This window comes from Cebidichthys violaceus, unplaced genomic scaffold (assembly GCF_023349555.1).
Source record: "Cebidichthys violaceus isolate CVI_PGR_0920_01 unplaced genomic scaffold, fCebVio1.0.p SCAF_473, whole genome shotgun sequence".
NCBI classification, from domain to species: Eukaryota; Metazoa; Chordata; class Actinopteri; order Perciformes; family Stichaeidae; genus Cebidichthys; species Cebidichthys violaceus.
Window position 1 is genome coordinate 2,501 of NW_027176676.1, and position 18,138 is coordinate 20,638.

At 33.2% G+C, this 18,138-nt stretch overlaps 1 protein-coding gene across 1 annotated transcript in view; it reads left to right on the plus strand.

The window, feature by feature from the left end:
• LOC137887041 (growth factor receptor-bound protein 10-like) overlaps nt 1-4,301 on the plus strand; it is a 6,407-nt gene extending 2,106 nt beyond the window's left edge. Inside the window, 7 exon segments of the mRNA XM_068729813.1 lie at nt 346-372; nt 374-424; nt 882-998; nt 1,525-1,591; nt 1,684-1,771; nt 2,129-2,222; nt 2,797-4,301. Of these exon segments, the coding sequence (XP_068585914.1) occupies nt 346-372; nt 374-424; nt 882-998; nt 1,525-1,591; nt 1,684-1,771; nt 2,129-2,222; nt 2,797-2,943 (591 nt within the window). The 3' untranslated portion in view covers nt 2,944-4,301.
• The last annotated feature ends 13,837 nt before the right edge of the window (nt 4,302-18,138 follow it).

Consider the following 18,138-nt stretch of genomic DNA (forward strand, 5'->3'; position numbering starts at 1 on the left):
CTCCTCCTCCTCCTCCTCCTCCTCCTCCTCCTCCTCCTCCTCCTCGAACACGCTGGAGTCTGAGTTTCTGGTGAACCTGCATGGTTTCGCGTGGAATCCCACCCGGGTGGCACCGATGACAATCATGAAGAAAATAACGATATACATAAATAGCCGATCTTCTCGCCGATGGTCTCGTTGGCTCATCTAGGTCATGTCGAGGCATCGTCTCAGACCGTTCCGTAACCAGTTAAAAGTTCCTCGCAGTAACTTTATTACGTAGATTCCCGCTCCTGACATGACATTGATTTGCCGTCTCTTGGAAACAACGAGCTGATGCCGTCTCGTCTCTTGTGTCCATCACAGTACGGGATTCTGCTGTATCAGAGCTACAAACGTTCCCCAGCAGAGGAAGTCCAACCTCTCGCCTTTCTCTGCACCCGTGGTGAGTATCTGCTCTCTGACATGGCCGTCGACACAACCCTCAAACCCCGCCCCCATCCGAGACTGATCCAGATCAATCCATTGATTAGGCTGATGGAATCACTTTGCGTTGTCCCCCTTCTGTGCCTCGCTCCTTTTTAAAGAGGAAACGCTAGATCACTTTTTAAACATAATTATACGTTTATAAACCATGCTGATTATGATCATTATTGCTTAGACTTTAAAAACTTCAGTAGTTAATTTGTGCAGGAGCGGCTTGTGCTTTTCTTTTTTTGAAGTGGGTCTCCTGTGCAGACAGGATTTGTCATGCCCCAGTGAGTGTGTCTGGCTTGTTTGACCTCTGACCCTTGTCTACCCCCCCCCCCTCCCTCCGCCCCCCCCTCCCTCTCCACCATGCCCCCTGTGCACCCCCCCCTCCCCCTCCCCCCTACTCCTCAACCTGCCACGTCTCCTAACAGCGGAGTGTATCTGAGAATTCCCTGGTCGCCATGGACTTCTCCGGGCGGACCGGCCGCGTCATCGACAACCCCGTTGAGGCCCAGAGCGCCGCCCTGGAGGAGGGTCAGACCTGGAGGGTGAGAAGGGGGGGACGAGACTTTTTTTTGGGGGGGGGGGGGAGTAAAAGAAGCCAAACATGGACAGATTCAAGCTCCAGTTGTTTGACGTGATTCACACAAAGAACAGTTTAATTTCATCATGAACTCTTCTTTGGTTTAGTTTTGTATTGCGAGTCATTCGAGAGCCTTTTCTTTCTTTCTCATATATTCCACATGGCTGTGCAGAAGCCTTTTTCCATTTGGGACTCATTCATTCATCTTCCCCCTGCATCACTTTGTGCAGCAGCTCCGCTTATCTGTGGCTGAGATCACAGCTCTGACGAGGCTAAAGCAGCTGCTTCGCTCCTTTTTCTTTCTTCGTTGTGAACAAAAGCACATTTTTTTACAACGTCTTTTTTTTTTTTTTTTGTACGGTTCAAATGTTTCAGCGTATTTCAGCGCGTCGTGAGGGAGAGGTCAAGGCTCGTAGCCGGGTGGCTGATTTGAAGGATCTTTTTTGTTGTTGTTAACTTATGGTAAACGTTGCCCATTTTCCTCCGCATAGAAACGGAGCCAGCGTATGAATGTCCTGGGCAGTCCCAGCCCCCTGCACCCGTCCTCTCTGAGCACAGGTACTCTCACTTCAGACCTCTTAACAAACACAACTTGCCCTCATAGATAAACTGCGATTGTGAACGTCACTAAATTCTGCCTTTCTTTTTAGTGATCCACAGGACACAGATATGGTTTCACGGTCGCATCATGAGAGAGGAAGCCCACAAAATGATCATTCAACAAGGCCAAGTAGACGGGTACGTTGAACCGTACGAGCGGGGAAAAGGCTGGGGAACTGTGGTTTTGATGTGATGAATGTTGCTCATGTAAAATGCAGTAGAAAGCTTTGGGAAAATGAATAAAAAAAAAGACATCGCCGCTGCCAAGAAAAGCTTGGATCTTAGAGGTCGGTGTCTAAAAACAGCTTTTTTTTTTTGGCATGACAGTCACAAATTTTTGTGGATTAAGATACGGTTCTCAAAGAGCCACAGCTCCCTCAGTAGCTTATCATGAAATTGTAACATTGTAAAAACCCGTGTTCTAAAGTCCTGATATATATTTCATGCAGCAGTTTTGATCATTTTTTTTTCCTCTCCCAACGTTCTGCGTGTCAGATTATTCCTGTTGCGGGACAGTCAGAGTAATCCCAAGGCGTTCGTGCTCACCTTGTGCCACCACCAGAAGATCAAGCACTTCCAGATCCTTCCGGTCAGTCACATTACACAACACAGTCCCCCGCAGGAAATATGTCACGCTCGCTTGTAAAATAAGCCGCAGAGAAGGCGGATCATTGCTTTACTTTCTTAGAAAATTACACAACTCTTTTTTTTTTTTTTTTTTTTTTTTTTTACGATAGTAATAAAACCGCCGTCATAGTCTTAGAAGCCAGCTATCGTGGCGTCACCAGCAGGTCCACGCAAAATGCTCTGAGATGCATCTTAATCTCATCGTATAAAGAAACATCTGGCCTGCTGCACCGACTTTAAGTCAGCAGTGTTTTCCCTTCCTCCCAGGCAGCCATCTGTTTGAATTTATGTTTGAATTTACTTGAGAAGGCTTAAAGGGCCAGTTCACCCACATTACAGTGACGCTAGAGGTTAGGTATGCTGCGGAACGCTTTGGCCTGCTGGTGGCGCTAGATGAAAAGTCACCAAAGTCAGTTAACTTCCTCCTCCTGTGATTGTGAATGTCCGTCTGTACTGTATTTTCGTGGCTATCCGTCCTAATAGTCGCGTGATGGTTAACTGTCCTCTTCCCCCCCCCCTCTGGCTCTGGTCTAAAGTGCGAGGAGGACGGTCAGGTGTTCTTCAGCCTCGACGACGGCGCCACCAAGTTCACCGATTTGATCCACCTGGTGGAGTTCTACCAGCTCAACAGAGGAGTGCTGCCCTGCAAGCTCAAACACCCCTGCACCGCCGTGGCCTTGTGACACTCCACGCCCCCCCCCCCCCCACCTCCCACCCCAACACCTCCGACCCCTTTTTTTGCACACCTCTCACCCTGAGATCCCTATCCCCCCCCCCCGTCTGCCCCTCCCTCACCAACGCAATGAGGTCGAGCAGATAGAGAAAAGTTTAAGTCAAGTTTTTGGGGGATGTGAACAACGTCGGCAGGAGCCCGGCATTGGAGGTTTGATTTCCCCCCCAACGCGCCAGTGCTTTTCTCCGCCTTACCGCCGTTTTTGGATGTTGGAATGGGAACCCGATTGGACGGTTCAAGCGTTGCAGATTGTGGACCCGGCAGTTGCCCAACTCCTGCGATGTTGTCGTTGCCGTTTTGACCCTGGAGAGAGACCATGTGAAGTGAAAACACAAGACAACAAAAGGTCTGTTCAAAGAGGAGCCCGTCAACCTTTTTAACCCGCCGAACCTCCCCCATCCTCCAGGCCTGATAAGCTGTGGTGACCGCCCAAAACCCCTCGCCCCTCCCCTCCTCGCTACCGAGGTGGGGGCGGGGGAGCACCACCCTCTTGACTTCCTCATCGATAATCAGGGATGGACGGGAACCTCTCTGGGTCTTATCAAAACCCGATCCAGGAGTTTTCTCAACCTGTGCAGTCCAGTCTGGATAAGCTGACAACCCGCCCCGCCCCGCCGCGACGCGACACCCGAGTGGACTCGACGCTTCCTCTCCGCTGTGTCCTGTCTGTCACAATCCCCAGACGCAACCCCCCCCCTCCCCCACACCCCCCGATCCGGCCTCTCCTCCTCCTCCCGCCGAAGTCTCAGAGAAAAGTCGGGAGAGGAAAAAGAGAAGTAGCTAAAGGCAAGATAAGCGGAGCAGTGGCGAGGGTTTCTATTGCTGAAAGGACAGAGGAATGTTTAAAGGAAGGCTGCAACGAGCCTCTCTTGTAGAGTTGATTACTTGATGTCATTTTAATGCTGTTTTATTACTGTTGATTCAACGCAGAACTAGTTTTGCACTCCCGGGCGGACAGACGACAGCTGTTCTCTCTAGCTAAATGAAGCTGTCCTGCTTTTCCGTTCGTCCTCTCCTCCTCCTCCTCCTCCTCCTCCTGCATGCCTTCTGAAAAAAAAAAAAGCATGCACGTGAATTTCCAACCAGTTCTGATTGGATTACAGTGGCGTGGGAGCAAAGAGAGAGAGAGAGAGTTAGGGCTGATTATGCAGTGCCTTTCAGGAAGGTTTTGGGGGGGACATCTTTGTCCGTGTGGCTTGAACCAACAATGACCATATGCGTTGGTAAAAAAAATTGAATGTGCGTCTGAAGACAGTGAGGAGGAGGAGGAAGACTTAAATAGATTCCTGAAAAGTGTGTCCCCCCCCCCCCCCCCCCCTAAGCTTTTCTTTTTACCATTTTTATCATTTTTTTTTATTGAAAGGGTTAAATCTGTTGGTGAATTTGTCTTTGAATGTCATTTTTCTTTTCCTAAGTCTGATCTGAGCTCACTGCTTGCACATTTTGATTATTGATTTGATATTGATGGGTTGGAGCTGTCATGTTCAGATTCTGACCACTGTTCCCTCGCTCCAGAAAAAGACAAATCAAAAAAAAAAAAAAAAAAGCACTCCCATAATGTTTTTTTTTTGTTTGTTTTAATGTGGAATTTGATCAAATGACTTGAAATGTGAACTCAGTTGACTGTGCGTCAACACACAGTGGAATGAGATTCACTCGCCTTAAGTGAAAGTTGTGAGCCTTGCGTATGAAATCGAAGCTATACTATAATGCACATACAGTAACATATTTCAGATTTCAAGAAGATGGAGTAACATCGATAGTGTCAAAAGATTATGTTAAATGGACCGTTTAGCATTTTTGCAAATGTTCTTTTTCACTTTCTAGTGGAGCGTTAGATGGGAAGATCGATACCACGCTTAGCTTAGCTTAGCTTAGCTTAGCTTAGCTTAGCGTAAAGAACGAGGGGAAGCGGCTGACCTGGCTCTTTCCAAACGTAACGAACCTACTAGCGCCTCTAAAGCTCAACATTTAACACATTATATCTTGTTGAAAATGACAATTTGTGGTTTTACCAGTGGTTGTTCGCTGAATTATTTCTTTGCTGGTCGACTTCCTGAACTAAGCTAACTAGCTATTAGCTATATATACGACTCTGGGTTCCTTTCTCTTATTGTTTCAGATATACTTAAGACGGGGAAACTGGTATCAATCTACTCATCTAAGTCTTTACAAGAAAGCAAATAAGTATGTTTACCGACATTGACTATTCATAAAATCAGGTACCGGTAATGCAAACTGGCGTTTCTGGGCCCTATTTTCTCGTTGGGATGCTGTTTTTCTCTTAGGTCACATCCGTATTCACAGCGCCTGCATGGGAGCTTGCTAGCATCAGCGGTGAACATCAGGTCGCGCCGTCGGTCCCTCACAATCGCACAATAAGGGCGTCTTTCTTCAACAGCAATTTTGCAATAATCGAACGAGCAGACATTCATGATGGTGGAAGGTAGAGGAAGACATTTCCTCACCAGCAGGAGCCACAGTATAGACCAGAATGCCTTGTAGCCATCAGTCAGGGATTCATTGATTAGACAACAGGATATTAATTGGCAACTATCTGCATAATCACTAATCTGTTTTTATGCCAAAATGCGAGAAAATGAAAAAGATGATTCAAGCTTCTCAAACGTGAGCTTTTGCTGTTTTTCCTTGTCTTACATTATAGGAAACAGAATATCTGTGGGTCAGACAGAAGATTTTGAAGACATCACCTTGGTATTTAGGATTTTTTTTTATTTTTTATTTTAGGACATTTTATAGACCACAAGCGATTCACCGATCAATTAGGAAAATCAACGAATTTGCCAACAATCAAAGCGAGCGTTACTTGGCAGCCTTTTATAATTAGGCTAGCTAGCTAGCTCAATTTCTGTGGCTATAGGTCAATAGTTCATTGAAAACAGCATGGTCGTACCTATTTCTGGTGGTTGTAGAAAAGCATTGTGGGAGATGAAGTGAAAAGGAGACGAGGCAGGTATAGAAGGCAAAGTGGGTCCAAATCACTAAACAAACCTACCTTAACGCCATTATTTGAAAAACTATTTCCACATGCTATATCGGCATATGAAGTGGCTTTAACATGTCATCTGGTGTTTATTTAGACTAAATGTTATCCGTGGTTGTTTTCGGGTTGGGTAATCATGGACTAGATCTGGGCACATAAAGGATTGATTTGACCGGAGAAGTTGGTACTGGGTTATTTTTGGTTGATTCTTTAAAGCCATCAAGCACCGATACCCGTATTAATAGGCCCCTCTCCTGATGTCACGTGACCAGCGGCTGGAAATCCCGCAGATGTGTGACAAAACACCTGCGTAGCCTCCTCTCCATCCTGTGCCAGACTCTCTCAGTCCACATGGTTAGCACGGGGTCATCAGACCCCTCCCCCCCTGCCTGGCTAACCGAACTCTCTCCGAGTACCGTCATTGACTCCCAATCCACTGCCACCATCAGTCGAACCAATCGCGTGACTTGAATGACTCGCCAGCTCTGCGCTCCACCAATCAGGCCTTTTTAGTCAGCCAGGGCAGACTCGCTCCAGGGATTGGATAATGCTTGAATCCCCAGCCCCCCTTTTCCCACCTGTGTCCAGCCTGTAAGCTATGGCCCTGTGGTGAATATATGTGTGTGTGTGTGTGTGTGTGTGTGTGGGTGGATGTGTGTGTGTGTGTGTGGATGGCCAGACTGTTATAGTCATTATTCAGGATTGCTTAGTCTGCTGGTTATCATAACTTGCCTTTTAGCGACAGTAAGAGGATGCTCGTCGGTTGGGTGAAGTCAAGCTAAGTCGAGGATTTAGAGGAGACGGGAGGTCGGCTGGAGGTCTCCCAGCATGCCCGGTCTTCAGTTGTGGTCCTCTCCTGTCCGTCAGAAAGGGGCCCGCAAAGCCACATCGCTATGGGGACAGCGGGGGACGATCCGGCTCCCTCCTCCCTCTATTTTTTTTTTTTTTTTTTTAATCACTGTGCTACAATGCAATCCCATACACAAGCCCAAGTATATGAATATACCAGTATACAGTATCATTTGTTTTCTAAGTATGTGAAGCTATGGAAGACGTAGATCTAACACTGTACCTAGGTCACAGATCACTATGTATGGGGCGTTATGTTTTTGCTCATAACTCCGTGTAAAATGAAGAATGATTTATTTAGTCCTTTTTTTCCATTATTTGATTGTGTGTATATTGACATTTTTGTGTATTTTCTTTGGTTTGCCACAAAATGACCTTTTTATATATATATATATATATATATATATATATATATATATATATATATATATATATATATATATATATATATATATAAACAAAAGAATATACCACAGTATATACAGTATTAAATTGAGCTGTTTTTTATTTTATTTTTAGAGATCAAACTGGATTTTTGGCCTGTGTCAAATTTCTGAACATCAGTTGTGTGTAAGCTGACAGGCTATTCTGATGCCATGTTGTTTGAAAACCACATCTTTTGAATATCCCCTCTCTGTCTATCACGTCCGATATTAACCTCACACACACACACACACACGCACACACACGCACACACACGCGTACCACTGGTTTTTCACCATGAGCACACACACACACACACACCGACGCTTAACCCTTGGGGATATTCTTAGCAGCTTTTGTACACCTATCATCACAAGTAGTGCAATTATACTCCTTAGCTCAAGAGGGCAGTGCATTTCATTATTACCATTTACTCTGATTATAAGGTGCATAACAAAGTTTTTTTTTTTTTTTTTTTAACTCTTTTTCTTAATAACTAAGCCTATTCTTGCACCAGGTGCCTCTTGTTTGTGAACAGCATCAAGTCCTTAGTTGCCATCCGTCCACTCGCTGCGCTCATTTACAGTTCGCTGTAACTGAAGCCCACTGGAACTAATGAATCCTAATATCAGGTCAACGTCACACACAAGTCACAGCGACGTTGGTGACTCACAGCGTAGGTGCAAGTGGAACTGACCTAGTGTTGGTTGTGTTTTCATTTTTTGGGGTTGAGATCAATATGGGCTGAAGTCGAATTGACTTTTCAGGGAAAGAATTAAAGAGCAAATAAACCGTTATGATTTTTCTTCAGATAACCCCACTGTGCTTTGCTTCATTCTGTCTGTACGGCTCCTGGATCTACATTGTATCCTGTTCAGGTATTTTTGTACAAATAAGGGACTGATATATTCTCTGTTTATTGGAAATTAGAATAAAAGACAACATTGCTATAAACCAACAATGGCTGGGCTGGTTCTGTGACACACCATACTTTGACTTTTTATGACATTTTTCAACAAACTATTATTTGAATTTTTTCGTGACTTTTTTTTGACATGACATTTTAAAATGTATTATGAAGGGCCTTCATTACGACTTACTATGAATTGTTTTTTTCTTTACTTTTTCATTACTTTTTTGACATACAATACTATGACTTTTGTATTACTATTTTCAACATACTATACTATGACTTTCTTCAACATACGTTTATAAAATACTATATTATGATTTTTCAACATTGTATACTATGACATTTTCATTACTTTTTTTGTATGTTGAAAGATCATAGTCTTTCATAAAAAAAGTCATACAAAAAAATGTCGTATGACTCAATATAAGTCATAGAAAAGTCAGAAAAGTATGCTGGAAAAAGCAATAGTAAAGTAAGTTGGAAAAGTCATGAAAAAGTAATAGTATACTATGTTGAAAAATATAGTATAGTATTTCATAAGAAAATTATTGCATGGTATGGTAGAGAAAGTCATAGTTTGTAGAAAAAAAGTATACAAAAAAGTATACAATGTTGAAAAATCATAGTTAATATTTTATAAAGTATGTTGAAAAAAGTCATGAAAAAGTCAAAATATGATAATGTTTTAAAAAGACATGTAAAAGTCTGTCTAAAAAAGTCATATTTCAAAAAAGTCATTAAGTCATAATAATAACAATAATGTTGAAAAATGTCATTGTAAAATAAATAAATGTCTTATCGTCTGGTGATGACCCCTCCTTTCCCACTAGTGGTCTGTGTCCTGTTTGCCGGCTCTTCTATGTCTTTCAGATGTCGATCGTCAGCTGATAAACCACACCTCAGCCGGTGTACTGTAAACAGTATGATTAAAAGGTCATAAAAAGTCATATAATAGTATGTTAAAAAAGTCATAGTATAGTATGTTAAAAAAGTAATATTATAGTATGTTAAAAAAGTCATAGTATAGTATGTTAAAAAAGTAATATTATAGTATGTTAAAAAAGTCATAGTATAGTATGTTAAAAAGTCATAGTATATTATGTTAAAAAAAAGTCATAATATAGTATGTTAAAAAAAAATCATATTATAGTATGTTAAAAAAGTCATATTATAGTATGTTAAAAAAAAATCATATTATAGTATGTTAAAAAAGTCATATTATAGTATGTTAAAAAAGTCATAGTATAGTATGTTAAAAAAGTCATATTATAGTATGTTGAAGAAAATCATAGTATAGTATGTTAAAAAAGTCATATTATAGTAAGTCGTAAAAAAGTCATAATATAGTATGTCAAAAAAAGTCATATTATAGTATGTTGAAGAAAGTCATAGTAAAGTATGTTGAAGAAAGTCATAGTATAGAAAGTTGAAAAAAGTCATATTATAGCATGTAGAAAAAGTCATAATATAGTTGGTTGAAGAAAGTCATATTATAGTATGTTGAAGAAAGTCATAGTATAGTATGTTAAAAAAAGTCATATTATAACATGTAGAAAAAAAGTCATATTATAGTATGTTAAAAAGGTCATAGTATAGTATGTTAAAAAAAGTCATATTATAGTATGTTGAAGAAAGTCATAATATAGTATGTTGAAAAAAAAGTCATATTATAGTATGTTAAAAAAGTCATATTACAGCCTGTAGAAAAAAAGTCATATTATAGTATGTTAAAAAAGTCATAGTATAGTATGTTAAAAAAGTCATATTATAGTATGTTGAAGAAAGTCATAATATAGTATGTTGAAAAAATTCATATTATAGCATGTTGAAAAAAGTCATATTATAGTATGTTAAAAAAAGTTATATTATAGCCTGTAGAAAAAGTCATATTATAGTATGTTAAAAAAAGTCATAGTATAGTATGTCGAAAAAAAAGTCATAGTATAGTATGTTAAAAAGTCATAGTATAGTATGTTAAAAAAGTCATAATATAGTATGTTGAAAAAATTCATATTATAGTATGTTGAAGAAAGTCATAGTATAGTGTGTTGAAAAAATTCATATTATAGCATGTTGAAAAAAGTCATAGTATAGTATGTTGAAATGTTTTTATATTATAGCATGTTGAAAAAAGTCATGTTATAGTATGTTGTAAAAAGTCATCTTATAGCATGTCGAAAAAAGTCACATTATAGCATGTTGAAGAAAGTCATAATATAGTATGTTAAAAAAAGTCATATTATAGCCTGTAGAAAAAGTCATATTATAGTATGTTGAAGAAAGTCATAGTATAGTATGTTAAAAAAAGTAATATTATAACATGTAGAAAAAGTCATAATATAGTTGGTTGAAGAAAGTCATATTATAGTATGTTGAAGAAAGTCATAGTATAGTATGTTAAAAAAAGTAATATTATAACATGTAGAAAAAAAGTCATATTATAGTATGTTAAAAAGGTCATAGTATAGTATGTTAAAAAAAGTCATATTATAGTATGTTGAAAAAAAGTCCTAATATAGTATGTTAAAAAAATCATAGTATAGTATGTTAAAAAAAGTCATATTGTAGTAAGTCGTAAAAAAGTAATATTATAGTATGTTAAAAAAGTCATAGTATAGTGTGTTAAAAAGTCATAGTATATTATGTTAAAAAAAAGTCATATTATAGTATGTCGAAAAAAAGTCATAGTATAGTATGTTAAAAAAGTCATATTATAGTATGTTGAAGAAAGTCATAGTATAGTATGTTGAAAAAAGTCATATAGCATGTTGAAAAAAATCATATTATAGTATGTCAAAAAAGTCATATTATAGTATGTGGAAGAAAGTCATAGTAAAGTATGTTGAAGAAAGTCATAGTATAGAAAGTTGAAAAAAGTCATAATATAGCATGTCTAAAAGTCCTATTATAGTATGTTGAAGAAAGTCATAGTATAGTATGTTAAAAAAGTCATATTATAGTAAGTCGTAAAAAAGTCATAATATAGTATGTTAAAAAAAGTCATATTATAGTAAGTCGTAAAAAAGTCATAGTATAGTATGTTAAAAAAGTCATATTATAGTATGTTGAACAAAGACATAGTATAGTATGTTGAAAAAAGTCATATAGTATGTTGAAAAAAAGTCATATTATAGTATGTTAAAAAAGTCATAGTATAGTATGTTAAAAAAAGTCATATTATAGTATGTCGAAAAAAAGTCCTAATATAGTATGTTAAAAAAATCATAGTATAGTATGTTAAAAAAAGTCATATTATAGTATGTCGAAAAAAAGTCCTAATATAGTATGTTAAAAAAGTCATAATATAGTATGTTAAAAAAGTCATATTATAGTATGTTGAAGAAAGTCATAGTAAAGTATGTTGAAGAAAGTCATAGTATAGAAAGTTGAAAAAAGTCATAATATAGCATGTCTAAAAGTCCTATTATAGTATGTTGAAGAAAGTCATAGTATAGTATGTTAAAAAAGTCATATTATAGTAAGTCGTAAAAAAGTCATAATATAGTATGTTAAAAAAAGTCATATTATAGTAAGTCGTAAAAAAGTCATAGTATAGTATGTTAAAAAAGTCATATTATAGTATGTTGAAGAAAGACATAGTATAGTATGTTGAAAAAAGTCATATAGTATGTTGAAAAAAAGTCATATTATAGTATGTTAAAAAAGTCATAGTATAGTATGTTAAAAAAAGTCATATTATAGTAAGTCGTAAAAAAGTCATAATACAGTATGTTAAAAAAAGTCATATTATAGTAAGTCGTAAAAAAGTCATAATATAGCATGTAAAAAAAAAGTCATATTATAGTATGTTAAAAAAGTCATATTACAGCCTGTAGAAAAAAAGTCATATTATAGTATGTTAAAAAAGTCATAGTATAGTATGTTAAAAAAGTCATATTATAGTATGTTGAAGAAAGTCATAATATAGTATGTTGAAAAAATTCATATTATAGCATGTTGAAAAAAGTCATATTATAGTATGTTAAAAAAAGTTATATTATAGCCTGTAGAAAAAGTCATATTATAGTATGTTAAAAAAAGTCATAGTATAGTATGTTAAAAAGTCATATTATAGTGTGTCGAAAAAAGTAATATTATAGCATGTAGAAAAAGTCATATTATAGTATGTTAAAAAAAGTCTTAGTATAGTATGTCGAAAAAAAGTCATAGTATAGTATGTTAAAAAAGTCATAGTATAGTATGTTAAAAAAGTCATAATATAGTATGTTGAAAAAATTCATATTATAGTATGTTGAAGAAAGTCATAGTATAGTGTGTTGAAAAAATTCATATTATAGCATGTTGAAAAAAGTCATAGTATAGTATGTTGAAATGTTTTTATATTATAGCATGTTGAAAAAAGTCATGTTATAGTATGTTGTAAAAAGTCATCTTATAGCATGTCGAAAAAAGTCACATTATAGCATGTTGAAGAAAGTCATAATATAGTATGTTAAAAAAAGTCATATTATAGCCTGTAGAAAAAGTCATATTATAGTATGTTGAAGAAAGTCATAGTATAGTATGTTAAAAAAAGTAATATTATAACATGTAGAAAAAGTCATAATATAGTTGGTTGAAGAAAGTCATATTATAGTATGTTGAAGAAAGTCATAGTATAGTATGTTAAAAAAAGTAATATTATAACATGTAGAAAAAAGTCATATTATAGTATGTTAAAAAGGTCATAGTATAGTATGTTAAAAAAAGTCATATTATAGTATGTTGAAAAAAAGTCCTAATATAGTATGTTAAAAAAATCATAGTATAGTATGTTAAAAAAAGTCATATTGTAGTAAGTCGTAAAAAAGTAATATTATAGTATGTTAAAAAAGTCATAGTATAGTGTGTTAAAAAGTCATAGTATATTATGTTAAAAAAAAGTCATATTATAGTATGTCGAAAAAAAGTCATAGTATAGTATGTTAAAAAAGTCATATTATAGTATGTTGAAGAAAGTCATAGTATAGTATGTTGAAAAAAGTCATATAGCATGTTGAAAAAAATCATATTATAGTATGTCAAAAAAAGTCATATTATAGTATGTGGAAGAAAGTCATAGTAAAGTATGTTGAAGAAAGTCATAGTATAGAAAGTTGAAAAAAGTCATAATATAGCATGTCTAAAAGTCCTATTATAGTATGTTGAAGAAAGTCATAGTATAGTATGTTAAAAAAGTCATATTATAGTAAGTCGTAAAAAAGTCATAATATAGTATGTTAAAAAAAGTCATATTATAGTAAGTCGTAAAAAAGTCATAGTATAGTATGTTAAAAAAGTCATATTATAGTATGTTGAACAAAGACATAGTATAGTATGTTGAAAAAAGTCATATAGTATGTTGAAAAAAAGTCATATTATAGTATGTTAAAAAAGTCATAGTATAGTATGTTAAAAAAAGTCATATTATAGTATGTCGAAAAAAAGTCCTAATATAGTATGTTAAAAAAATCATAGTATAGTATGTTAAAAAAAGTCATATTATAGTATGTCGAAAAAAAGTCCTAATATAGTATGTTAAAAAAGTCATAATATAGTATGTTAAAAAAGTCATATTATAGTATGTTGAAGAAAGTCATAGTAAAGTATGTTGAAGAAAGTCATAGTATAGAAAGTTGAAAAAAGTCATAATATAGCATGTCTAAAAGTCCTATTATAGTATGTTGAAGAAAGTCATAGTATAGTATGTTAAAAAAGTCATATTATAGTAAGTCGTAAAAAAGTCATAATATAGTATGTTAAAAAAAGTCATATTATAGTAAGTCGTAAAAAAGTCATAGTATAGTATGTTAAAAAAGTCATATTATAGTATGTTGAAGAAAGACATAGTATAGTATGTTGAAAAAAGTCATATAGTATGTTGAAAAAAAGTCATATTATAGTATGTTAAAAAAGTCATAGTATAGTATGTTAAAAAAAGTCATATTATAGTAAGTCGTAAAAAAGTCATAATACAGTATGTTAAAAAAAGTCATATTATAGTAAGTCGTAAAAAAGTCATAATATAGCATGTAAAAAAAAAGTCATATTATAGTATGTTAAAAAAGTCATATTACAGCCTGTAGAAAAAAAGTCATATTATAGTATGTTAAAAAAGTCATAGTATAGTATGTTAAAAAAGTCATATTATAGTATGTTGAAGAAAGTCATAATATAGTATGTTGAAAAAATTCATATTATAGCATGTTGAAAAAAGTCATATTATAGTATGTTAAAAAAAGTTATATTATAGCCTGTAGAAAAAGTCATATTATAGTATGTTAAAAAAAGTCATAGTATAGTATGTTAAAAAGTCATATTATAGTGTGTCGAAAAAAGTAATATTATAGCATGTAGAAAAAGTCATATTATAGTATGTTAAAAAAAGTCTTAGTATAGTATGTCGAAAAAAAGTCATAGTATAGTATGTTAAAAAAGTCATAGTATAGTATGTTAAAAAAGTCATAATATAGTATGTTGAAAAAATTCATATTATAGTATGTTGAAGAAAGTCATAGTATAGTGTGTTGAAAAAATTCATATTATAGCATGTTGAAAAAAGTCATAGTATAGTATGTTGAAATGTTTTTATATTATAGCATGTTGAAAAAAGTCATGTTATAGTATGTTGTAAAAAGTCATCTTATAGCATGTCGAAAAAAGTCACATTATAGCATGTTGAAGAAAGTCATAATATAGTATGTTAAAAAAAGTCATATTATAGCCTGTAGAAAAAGTCATATTATAGTATGTTGAAGAAAGTCATAGTATAGTATGTTAAAAAAAGTAATATTATAACATGTAGAAAAAGTCATAATATAGTTGGTTGAAGAAAGTCATATTATAGTATGTTGAAGAAAGTCATAGTATAGTATGTTAAAAAAAGTAATATTATAACATGTAGAAAAAAGTCATATTATAGTATGTTAAAAAGGTCATAGTATAGTATGTTAAAAAAAGTCATATTATAGTATGTTGAAAAAAAGTCCTAATATAGTATGTTAAAAAAATCATAGTATAGTATGTTAAAAAAAGTCATATTGTAGTAAGTCGTAAAAAAGTAATATTATAGTATGTTAAAAAAGTCATAGTATAGTGTGTTAAAAAGTCATAGTATATTATGTTAAAAAAAAGTCATATTATAGTATGTCGAAAAAAAGTCATAGTATAGTATGTTAAAAAAGTCATATTATAGTATGTTGAAGAAAGTCATAGTATAGTATGTTGAAAAAAGTCATATAGCATGTTGAAAAAAATCATATTATAGTATGTCAAAAAAAGTCATATTATAGTATGTGGAAGAAAGTCATAGTAAAGTATGTTGAAGAAAGTCATAGTATAGAAAGTTGAAAAAAGTCATAATATAGCATGTCTAAAAGTCCTATTATAGTATGTTGAAGAAAGTCATAGTATAGTATGTTAAAAAAGTCATATTATAGTAAGTCGTAAAAAAGTCATAATATAGTATGTTAAAAAAAGTCATATTATAGTAAGTCGTAAAAAAGTCATAGTATAGTATGTTAAAAAAGTCATATTATAGTATGTTGAAGAAAGACATAGTATAGTATGTTGAAAAAAGTCATATAGTATGTTGAAAAAAAGTCATATTATAGTATGTTAAAAAAGTCATAGTATAGTATGTTAAAAAAAGTCATATTATAGTATGTCGAAAAAAAGTCCTAATATAGTATGTTAAAAAAATCATAGTATAGTATGTTAAAAAAAGTCATATTATAGTATGTCGAAAAAAAGTCCTAATATAGTATGTTAAAAAAGTCATAATATAGTATGTTAAAAAAGTCATATTATAGTATGTTGAAGAAAGTCATAGTAAAGTATGTTGAAGAAAGTCATAGTATAGAAAGTTGAAAAAAATCATATTATAGCATGCAGAAAAAGTCATAATATAGTTGGTTGAAGAAAGTCATATTATAGTATGTTGAAGAAAGTCATAGTATAGTATGTTAAAAAAAGTCATATTATAACATGTAGAAAAAAAGTCATATTATAGTATGTTAAAAAGGTCATAGTATAGTATGTTAAAAAAAGTCATATTATAGTATGTCAAAAAAATGTCCTAATATAGTATGTTAAAAAAATCATAGTATAGTATGTTAAAAAAGTCATATTATAGTATGTTAAAAAAGTCATAGTATAGTATGTTAAAAAAATCATAGTATAGTATGTTAAAAAAGTCATAGTATAGTATGTTAAAAAAATCATAGTATAGTATGTTAAAAAAGTCATATTATAGTATGTTAAAAAAAGTCTTAGTATAGTATGTCGAAAAAAAGTCATAGTATAGTATTTAAAAAAAAAGTCATATTATAGTATGTTGAAAAAAGTCATATTATAGTATGTTGAAGAAAGTCATCGTATAGTATGTTGAAAAAATTCATATTATAGCATGTTGAAAAAAGTAATATTATAGTATGTTGAAAAAGTCATAGTATTGTATGTTGAAAAAAGTAATAATATAGTATCTCGAAAAAAGTCATATTATAGCTTGTTGAAAAGTCATATTATAGTATGTTGAAGAAAGTCCTAATATAGTATGTTGAAAAAAGTCATATTATAGTATGTTGAAGAAAGTCATAGTATAGTATGTTAAAAAAGTCATATTATAGTATGTTAAAAAGTCATAATATAGTATGTTAAAAAAAGTCATATTATAGCCTGTAGAAAAAGTCATATTATAGTATGTTGAAGAAAGTCATAGTATAGTATGTTAAAAAAGTCATATTACAGTATGTTAAAAGTCATAATATAGTATGTTAAAAAAAAGTCATATTATAGCCTGTAGAAAAAGTCATATTATAGTATGTTGAAGAAAGTCATAGTATAGTATGTTAAAAAAGTCATATTACAGTATGTTAAGTCATAATATAGTATGTTAAAAAAAAGTCATATTATAGCCTGTAGAAAGTCATATTATAGTATGTTAAAAAAGTCATAGTATAGTATGTTAAAAAGTCATATTATAGCATGTAGAAAAAGTCATATTATAGTATGTTAAAAAAGTCTTAGTATAGTATGTCGAAAAAAAGTCATAGTATAGTATATAAAAAAAAAGTCATATTATAGTATGTTGAAGAAAGTCATCGTATAGTATGTTGAAAAAATTCATATTATAGTATGTTGAAAAAAGTCATGTTATATATAGTATGTTGTAAAAAGTCATCATATAGCATGTCGAAAAGTCACATTATAGCATGTTGAAGAAAGTCATAGTATAGTATGTTGAAAAAAGTCATAATATAGCATGTTAAAAAAGTAATAATATATTATGTCAAAAAAGTCATATTATAGCATGTTGAAAAAAGTCATATTATAATATGTCGAAAAAAGTCATATTATAGTATGTTAAAAAAGTCATAATATGGTATGTTGAAAAAATTCATATTATAGTATGTTGAAGAAAGTCATAGTATAGTATGTTGTAAAAAGTCAAGAAAGTCATTAGGCTATTATAAACTATGACTTTCTATACCATACTATACTTTTTTTTATGAAATACTATACTATCATTTTTCAACATAGTATACTATGACTTTTTCATGAAGTGACTTTTGGTGCATCCATCTGTAACCATGACACTGACCAGATGTTTTCAGTTGCTGCTTGATGAAGGTCGTCTCCTCAGCCATCAGTTTCATTCTTTCTACTCAGAGCTGCTTCCTAAAATCCTCTCAAGGGTGCATTTGATTAGTACAATCCACGTGAAGTATTTCATCTAAAGCCACGTTTAAAGTACTCTTCAATGTACTCCCAATTCATTTATATGTCAAATGCAGAGTAACCTATGAAGAGATATATCGATATATAATACTACCAGAACATGTCTATTGTAGAGCGATTGTATAATGAAAGATGTGGTCTCAATTCTTTAAATACAAATGTAAGAGTTATTTATCAAACACGTTTGAGCATCTGACGTCAGGCTGCCTTTTAATCTCAGTAGAACTAAAACGAAGATG